Source organism: Cystoisospora suis (assembly GCF_002600585.1).
Source record: "Cystoisospora suis strain Wien I chromosome Unknown contig_3682, whole genome shotgun sequence".
Taxonomy (NCBI): Eukaryota; Apicomplexa; class Conoidasida; order Eucoccidiorida; family Sarcocystidae; genus Cystoisospora; species Cystoisospora suis.
In genome coordinates this window covers 1-9,586 of record NW_027156477.1, presented here as the reverse complement: position 1 = coordinate 9,586, position 9,586 = coordinate 1, and the positions used below count along the sequence as shown (strand labels likewise).

Here is a 9,586-nt window from a genome sequence, read left to right as displayed (position 1 = left end):
GATCGACAAGAAGAAAAAAGGGAAAAAGGAAACTTCTCTCTCAGAAAAACTTTTGCAAATAATAAAATACCAATTGAAAAGGACGGAAACGAAAGAAGGAGAAAAGGAAAGTTGTTAAGACAAAAGAAAATCTGGGAGACAGAAAATCTCAGCTCACTCTAGGCACATATATCTACATATACGCCGGCACATTCATGCATATATATATATATATAGAAAGAGAGAGAGAGAGAATATACATACATATATGTGTATACATATATATATAGGGAGAGAGAGAGAGAGAGCGAATTCATATACATATAGAGAGAGGAAAGCGAAGTAGATTACGACCAGCGTGAGGAGAAGGGAGAAGAATTAGACTGAGGAGGAGCGTCACGATCACTGCTAGCTGCTGAGAATCGAGACGACAACGTCGATTCTGTAGGTGGAGTCGTTGAGTATGAAGGTGTAGGGGTATCTCCTTGTACAGATCTTGCGAGCATCGATGCTCGAGTAGAGGAAGAAGAAGACACTTCCAAATCTTCTTTGTCTCCTCCTCCTTTTCGGACAGAATCATATTGAAAAGACAGATCTAATCCGATGGTAAGAGCCGCTCTTGCTGGCTTCGCAGCATCTCCTGAACGGCTCTGGTCATAGCATGTCGATTCTTTATCAGCATCGACGTTATGATAACGAGGCTGAATCGATTCGGGTCGCTCCGAGCTAGCCGGAGAGCACCATATCGCTTGTTGAGGGGTCGCAAGAGTCGACTGAGAAGCAAGGAAGAGATCTGAAAGATTCTTCGTAGGTTCTTTACCTCCCCCCCCACGGTGTGGTTCTTCTTCTTCTCGATCGCGGAAACAGGAGGATGAAGAAGAAAGAAGAGATGAAGAAGAAGGGAAAGATGAAGAAGAGACACCCAGACCAGAGGGAGGCAGAATCGATCGATGTGTAGGAGATGTCTGAACATATCGTGTCTGGGTTGTCAGTGAAGAAGGTACAAAAGAAGGGAGAGAAGAAGAAGAATTTTGACGGAGAGAAGTGGAGAAGCCAAATGCCTGTGGTTCTATTGACGATCGTTCATCATAGAAATAGAGACTCCCATCTGCTTCTAAGGAGGAAGAAGATGGAGACGACGAATGAAGATGTCTTTCTTCTTCTTCTTTTCTGTTGATCTTTTTGCTTCTCTCTTCTTCTCTCTCATCCTCGTCTTTCCCTCCTCCTCTTCTTTTCTTTCTCTCGTCTTGCAGCGTCCTCCCTCCTCGGGAAAGGAAGAGCTTGGGGAAGATGTATGACCTCCTCCATGGCTAGTTGCTAACTCGTGTCTACTACTCCTACAGCTAGTCCTCGGGCCCTCACCATCGGGACACTGCCTTAACTCGTGTCTACCTCTGCTAGCTGTAGATCTCTCTTGAAAAGATCGCGAAAGAAGATGACCTCTCCCCTGAGAGAAAGATGAGGAAGAAGATGGTGAAGGAAAGACATAGGAAGCAGACGGAGAAGAAGAAGAAGCCGACCGCAAGTGCTGAATAGTAGAAGAAGGAGAAGGAGAGATGCTTTCTTCTTCTTCTTTTGCATGATGGACATAAGAAGAATGATCGAATGAAGGGAAAGGATACGAAGAACGTTCTTCGACAGGACAAGAAGAAGAATAGCGATCTGTTCTGAAAAGGCTTCGAACGGTAGAGGTCTCCTCTCCCGTGTTTCTCTCTTTTTCTGAAGAAGAAGACATCTCTCGCCGACCATCACTATGATAACGGTGACCCTTTCTATCTCTCTCACAAGCTTCCTCTTCACGTAAGCTTGTCTCCACCTGATAGAGAGAAGAAGAAGGAGACGAGCGACCCTTTGTGAGGTCGTCTCGAGACGGATGGAGAGAGACGGGGTTGTTCTTCATGGTTTTGTGATCACTTTCTTTTTTCCGAAAAGGAGACATGCTGATAAGGCGTCCATGACGTGTCTTATTCCTCTTGCTTTCAGATGGTGAAAGAGCCCGTGGCGACTCTGCCCCATCTTTCCTAAACAAATCTTGAAATTCTTCGACTTCGGAAGATGAGAAAGAACACAAAGAACCTCTTTCCACATGTGATGAAGAAGAAGGAGAAGAATCGAAGGAGGAAGAACTCGCCCTTTCCTCTCTGTCTTCTTCTCTGTTGTATCTTTCTTTTCTTCTCTTTCTTCTACGTTCTTTCTTTCTTCTTTCTTCTTGAAACAGTGTCGACTGGTCTTTTTCCTCCACGATCCCCCTTCTTTTTCCGATCTGTTCTTCCTTTCTTCCATTACCACGGGGAGATGAGAGCGCCGCATGCATTAGCAAAGGGGCATCTCTCTGAAATCGCCGAGCTCTTCGATTCTCATCTTCTTTCTCGTCTTCTTCTCCCCCTTCGACGGCCTGTCCAAGAACTTCGTATGTAAAAGACCCCCTATGACGACTCTTCCCTTGAGGAGCATGAGAAGAAAGAGAAGATGAAGAAGATGCGAGAGAATAGAAAGAAGGCACACGGGAAGTCATGAGCTCGACCCCATTGCTCTTCTCTCCCTTATCAGATCTCTTGTATTCTCTCTTCTTCTTTTTTCTCGTACTCTTCTTCTCCTCTTCCTTGATACCATCTGGCGACACCTTCATCCCTACCATAACAGCTGTAGCGTCTTTGTGATGTGAAGTCGCAGAATGATTCTTCTTCCTCTTTTCATCTTCTTCTTTCTTGTCTTCTCTTCTTTCTTCTTCTTCTTCACTTCTTTGACTGTGGGGGGGCTTGTAGACCATACACTGATTGGTAGGCGATGAAGAGGATTCGATCTTTTTATAGACATTTCCTTCGTCTATATGCTGACGATGAAGAAAGTGGTCTGAGCTATTGAAAAGATACTCCTCCTCCACATCCATATCGATGGCCCTATGATGTCTACCACGGCGACTTCTCTTGTTGCGGTGTACATACACCTCATCACCATCATCATGTTGACTCTCTTCGTCTTCTTCCTCTTCCTCCCCCTCTTCTTCATCGTGAATTCTCTTCCACTCTGCATTTGATTGAAAATGAGAAACATGACGAGTTCCTTCTCGAGTTCTCATCCGTGGAGAACCTTCTTTCATCTTCTTCTTCTTCATCTTGTCACTATCCATCATCTTCATCTGTCCTCCCCCCATTTCGATTCCTTCCTCTTCTCCCCCCTTCACTCTTGTTCTCCTTTCTTCATCGTCTTCCCGTCCTTCTTCTCCGTGACTCCATCTTCTCTTCAACATCTCAAAGTCCCCCCCTCCGTCTCCCCTCCGCCTTCTTCTTCTGCTTGTTCTTTCTTTTTCTCTCTCGCCTTCTCCATCTTCGGTACTATCCTCCCTTTCGTGCGGCTGGCGAAGACTCATCGAAGAAGAGCCCCTGTGGAGTTGTTGCCGTCGATGTCTCCCGTCACTATCATGTTCACCATCGTTAGGTAGGAGAGCTTCGTTCATTTTCTTGTTAGGTAGAAGCACCATAGCAAGAGGTATCGATAGCATAGGAAGAAAGCAATGAACACAGAGAATGAGAAAGGGGAGATTAGTGAAGTCGCAAGCACTCCCTTCAGATGCGGTAGTCCGGATATCTGCAAGTTTAATGATACGCAGACCTAATAAGGTAGAGATGGTATGACCGAAGTTACTTATGCCTGCTAAGATCGCATACACAGTACTCTCCATTTGCCGAGGACATAGACGCGACGTCAAAATCACCCCAGGCATATGGGAGAGAGAATTGATAAGGGAGAGAATAATTGCATCTCCTAAGAGATACATTGCTTTATCAGGGATACCTAAGATCTCTATATTCACACGCTTCACAATGATATAGTCAAAGAGAGATGCAACGATCCGCACCCCACTCGTCAGAAAGAAAAGCTCTCTGTAAGTTCTTTCACACAAATAGAATTGGAACAGAAACAAGCCAACCCACGTGGCTATGGTCCCTGCTATAGCTGTGAAGGTCGAGTAATAGGTGTAATCGAAATGCGGCCCATTAGGAACACAATCGGGGGAGGCTGTATAGAAGAAATCCAAGGCTCCTGAAATAGATATATGAAGGAGGCGATCCGCGAAGAAAAACACATTACACTTGGCTAATTGAGAGGGCAAACAGATGAAACATAAAACGATTAAGATGATAGAGACACATATACAATAAGGTAAGATATACCCTTGGAGAGACGTCTCGTTCTCCTCATTACTACTACTGCCAAGATTCAAAAGACTCTTCACCCCTCCTCCTTGTTCTCCCCCCNNCCCCCCCCCCCTTCTGACTCAAGAGTGTTAAGATCGCTACTCCTGATGCACAAAGAGCGACAGAGACAGCCATGACGAAGAGAGATCTCTGAGAAGACACCTTGTCCTTGAGCATACCACACGGTGGATTGACTTTCTCTTCTTGGAGAAAGTTACAAATGATTGGAATGAGAGATTGAAGCGCCACAGGTAATGCTAAAAGAAACAAAGGATACGTCCCATATGAATCGGAGACAGGACCGACTATAAGCCGACCTAATACCGCACCAATAGCTGTGCATGCATTCACGAAGGTCACAAGATCCGAACCGATGCGGGGTCTCTCAATCATCACGCGGCTATACATTCCCTCGCACATTAAATCCACTGTGGCGATTTGAAGTTGTATGCAGAAGTAAATGAGACCTAAGAACATGATATGTGTATCTGGAGAGAGAAAGATCATAGAAGGCTGATTTTGCTGCCTCGTGGCAAAGCCAAAGAAGAAGCTCATTGCTCCTCCCTCTTTCTCTACGCCACTTGAGACGTCTGCTTGACTATCTTGTTCTTCATGACCCGAGGGGGAGAACAAAAGAGAAGATGATCCTTGCGCGGCTTCTTCTCCTGTGTTCATCGCGGGAGTTGAGGAACTTGTATCTCCTCCTCCTTCTCCCCCCGGGGATGAAAGTTGAGAGGGCGCAGTGGAAGTTGACGTCGAGGGTGTCTGTACACCCGAAAGAGAGGATGATGATGAGGGATGAAGATGGGCTGTCTGGCTGCTAAGGAGTAAGAGAGATAGAAGGCTCACCGCACCTGTTAAGCTACTGATGAGCATATAGAACTTCTTATGATATCCCCCGAGAGGAAAGGCATCAGAAAGAGAGCCTAGTAAACCTTTCATCCCCCATGGAACAAAAGCCACGGTAACTATACGTTGATAGACTAAGCCGTCATAACCTAGCTCTCTCATATACGGAAGCATGCTATCCGTGATAAGAGCAAAGAGGAAACCTTTCAAACCTACGTAGGTACTTAGCATCATAAGGGTAAAGCGAGACCCCACGTGGAGACGTATGCGCTGAGAGAACTGATACACATGGCACGGCGCAAGGAAGATATTTACCACACATCGACGTAGAGATGTATACAGAGAAGAACAACAAGACGAGATCAGAAAGATGAGGGAGAAGAGAGAAAAGGGAGAGGAAGAAGAGGGAGAAGGATGGGGTGGGGGAGAAGACAGTTCAAAGGAATGCAGATCAGAAGACGAAGAAGAGAGCGGATAGCGAGGGGGGGGAACCACCAAGGAGGGCAGATCCGCCTCACACCCTCCGTCATCTATCCACGCATGCATCGTGAAGAAAAAGGAAAGAATGAGAAGAAGGGAAAGGAAGAAAAAATCGAGAGACGACGGGGAGGAAAGAGCTCCTGTGCCTTTAAGACACGGAAGATCGGAATGAAAAGGAGAAGAAGAGAAAGAAACAAGACGAAAAGATTACTTCATTTCTTCTCTCTCTTCAATGAACTATAATAAGAGAGAGCGCGAGAGACAAGAGAGATATTCGACATGTGTGTACATAGATACAGCGGAGTTCCTTTAGTTCTAAGAAAAGCTGTCTGTATACACAAAGGAAAGAATGGGAGATATCGATGTGTCTCTTCTGCTCTGTTGGGGGCGAGGTTCTTTCCACCTCTCAGAAGAGACCATCTCGTTTATGAGTGAAGTAAAGACACGAAGAAAGAAAAGAACATAGAAAGACAGATGCATAGATAGATAGATAGATAAACGAATGGATATCTGTCAGTGAGAACGCGGTCTTAAGGAAGCAACACGGACGCATGCATGCATGCATCCATAGATCTTTGCCTATGTATGCATATATGCTTCAGACCACTTCCTTCTTAAAGAAACAGAAGAGACAGCTATAAAGACTTCTCTCCCTTCCAAAAAAGGAATCGGCAAGCTCTTATCATCCATTCATTCCCGTTCTTCCGCGGGTACCCTTGAAATGTCCTTCATAAACTCTTTCTCAGACTCCTGCTTCTGTTCCTTTTCACTTCAGGTGTACATACACCCCACGACGACTTGGAGAACGGACGTCGTCATCTTTTCAGGTGTAACTACACCCCTCCACGTTCTCCCTGGTCTGTACGAATCTCGTCTGTTTCATGGAAAGATCGATCTCTGTCAATGAAAAAGCGTCTTTTTTCGAAAGAAAGAGACATGCATGGGGTACATGCCTACGAGAAATCCAATGAAGAGAGGCACTTGAAAAGGCTTCTCTCTCTTTCATACACCTCATTATGCTCTCAAGCTGTACTTTCTGACTTCTCTTCTTCAGGTGTACATACACCTCAAATCACATTCAGCTGTACATACACCACATCTGAACTGCATGTAAGTGTCCTCTTTCTCACCTTAGAAAAAAAACAGCTGTACATACACCCCATGATGCTTTTTGCTCTCTACCTGTACAGATGAAGAAGGAAGAAGAAAAGAGAAAAAGATCAACGTCCTCTCAACCCCACGCTAGAGAGAGAAGGAAACAAAGAAGATCTGTCATACAAAGGATGAAAGAAACGACGAAAGGAAGGAAAAAAAGAGAGAAAGGAGGAAAGAAGACATCTTCTCCTTTCTCTTTCTTCCCCTTCTTCTTTCCACTGGAAGATTTCTTCACTCGTCATGAGACAGCTAACTCCTCCTCGTAACCTTCCAGCCTCGAAATCTCTCACTTCCCAAAGAGCATATCACTTCATTCACGATCTTTCCTCATAATGTTCGCTCCTCTCTCTTCTCCAGTTTCCTTCCTCTTCTTCCCCAGATCTATCACTAGAAGAGGAAGAAAAGAAGAGACGAAAGGCCAAGAGAAAGATACACGAAAGATGCTCTCCTCTTCCTCTTCACATCTTCAAGCGGAAGAAGTCATGAAAGCGCTCCGTAAATAAAGCTTGTGGACGAAAGAAGAAGCAAGAGAGAAAGATCTGTATATCTCTCCAATATATGATCCACTTGCGTCCTCCTCCTCCTTCTCTCAACCCGATATCTTCAAAGCATCGAGATGGAAAATCTCGCTGAAGCGGTACGCGACGAAAGAGCCCAAGCAGAGAAGAACCGTTTTCTTTTCTTCTTATCTTGGTCTTTCTGTACTCCTGCTAAACAAGGCCGCCTTCTTTCATATCACTCTAAGTCTTTCATCTAAATCTATAGAAGAAGAAAAAAAAAGATCGAATGAGAGGGGGGTGGGACGGCTTCATTGTGCTTTGGTGACGGAAAGAAAGAAGGGAAGAAGAGAGAGGGAGAGACATGTCTTGGATCTTCTTCTTCTTTCGCTTCTCTTTCTTCAGGTGGATGAGAGATCGATACATGGAGATTCTCTTAAAAGGGGAGAAAGAAACAGAGAAATCGAAGAAAGATTGAAGGTGTTGAAAAAGAGCTCCTCATCTCTCCTCTCTGGGAGTCCGAAATGATACGTTGTCTGCCCAGCAGAGAAAGGATGAAAAAGAAGAAGAAGAGAGACCAAGAGAATGAGAAGAAATAAAGATAAAAGAAAGAAAGAAAGGTGACACGATGAGTAAAGAAGAAGAAGTACAGCTATTACTGTCGAAACCGAGATACGAAGACGAGAAGAATAGCCAGAAATAGGGAGATTTCTTGGGGAGTCAAGTGTCTCTATGTGGATCTGTATCTATATGCACGTAGAGATGCTCTTGATCTCCATGTGTATAGACACGTAACTACATATAAACAGGACGCCTGTATATATCTAGCTATAGACCTGTTTCTACCCCTCCCTCTGTATATACACCTCTCTCGAGAGAAAGAAATACATCTTGATACTCATGCGCTCCAGTCACATGGGAGAGAAAGAATGAAAAGCTTTAGTATCAATAGATATACATATATGGCTGAGACGTCCTACTACTACAGCGAGACAAGTACACGAAGAGGAGAAGGAAGAAGAGGAAAAGACCTCTTGGAAAAAGACGAAGAAAAGAACGAGAGACCTTCTGAAAGGAGAACAAGAAGAAATAGAGAATATGAGAAGGAGCAAAAGAAGAGAGAGAGAATGTGAAACAGCGAAGTATGTCTTCGCGACTTGAAAGGAAGGAATGATAAAGAGAAAAAGAAGAAAAGGTGGAAAGACGGTTCTTCCTGGTAAGCTATCTTCTTCTTTATCTTCCCGCCCTTGTCGTGTCTTGCAAAGGCTTGGAAGAAGATGAAGATCAAGAAGAAGAAGAGCATGCCTTCTGTATAGAGCTGATGGAGACAGACGCACTTCACACAGCCGCGAGACAGAGACGGAGAGGGAGAGTAAAAGAAAGAAAAGAAAGAAGAGAGATAGAGACGTCGAGACTTCTCTCAGACTTCCTTTCACACACCATACACACACGCTCTCTCTTAATTCCCTGGGGGCTTCTTTTCCTTGTTTTCTTCTGTTTCTTCATTCAAGAGACAAGAAGAGAAATCTCTTCGCTTTTCTTTCGTTCCCTCATTCATCTTCTCACTCCTTAACTCGCTCCTCTCTACAGACACCCCCCCTCTTTTTCTTCATTGCTGATAATACATCTGAACTTGGTCACTGTCTTCTTCTTCTTCTTGTGCTTCTTAAAGACGATGGTAAAGAAAAGCTAAAGGACTTACCACGCCAGCGCAACTCGTGAGAAACCCGAGAGACTGATCTCTCTGCTATCTCTCACTCTCTGTTGACGCGGCAATCGCAGGAGGAGCCTCCCTCTTCTCTTCTTCTGCGTTGAAACGAGAATAGAAGAAGCGACACGTCGGTTCTCTTTGTTTCAGGGCTGAAGGGTAAAATCTTCTTTACAGCCGTCAGAATAGAGCAAGAAGGGAAGAGAAACAAGGATGGAAGGGAAGAAGGAGCGGAAGAGAAACAGGCGAAGAAGATTCACAAGAAAAGGGAGAAATGAGCTTCTTTCAAGGGAGAAAGCTGCTGCGTGATGAGAAAAAAAGGATGCAAGAGTGAGAACCGAAAGAAAGAAAGAAAAGATGACTCGAGGAGATAAGAGGAGATTAATGAATGAAGAGACGGAAAAAGGAGAAGAAGAGAAGGAGAGAGGAAAAGTAGGAGATCCTCACGAAGTTAGTTCATTCTCTCCGATAACTCTCTTCACCTACTTCTACTCTATCAGTCCTTCTTCTTTCTTTCCATGTCTTCGATTCCCTTCTGTCTCTCTGTTCATTTTCTCCCAAAGAAAGACAGAAAGAAACAAAGAAAGGAAGGCAGGAAAGAACCGTGCAGCAAACTCCCTCTCTAGGTCCTTCGCAGCTATCGTTAGTTGGTCGTGGTGATCCTGGGACGTGCGACGCCAAGATACAGGAAGGAAATGACTGATGCGAATCTGTCGGCC

General features: G+C 44.7%; 1 protein-coding gene across 1 annotated transcript; it reads right to left on the bottom strand.

Moving 5' to 3' along the window:
* Positions 1 to 24: 24 nt before the first annotated feature.
* CSUI_007121 (folate biopterin transporter subfamily protein) lies at positions 25 to 9,576 on the bottom strand. The gene has a single exon (XM_068067271.1). It carries the CDS (start codon positions 3,755 to 3,757, stop codon positions 1,094 to 1,096), a length of 2,664 nt encoding a protein of 887 aa, XP_067920750.1. The 5' UTR covers positions 3,758 to 9,576; the 3' UTR covers positions 25 to 1,093.
* Positions 9,577 to 9,586: the final 10 nt, after the last annotated feature.

Coding starts and splice junctions, on each gene's coding strand:
- CSUI_007121 (XM_068067271.1), bottom strand. CDS start 3,757: ATGTATCTCTTAGGAGATGCAATTATTCTCTCCCTTATCAATTCTCTC.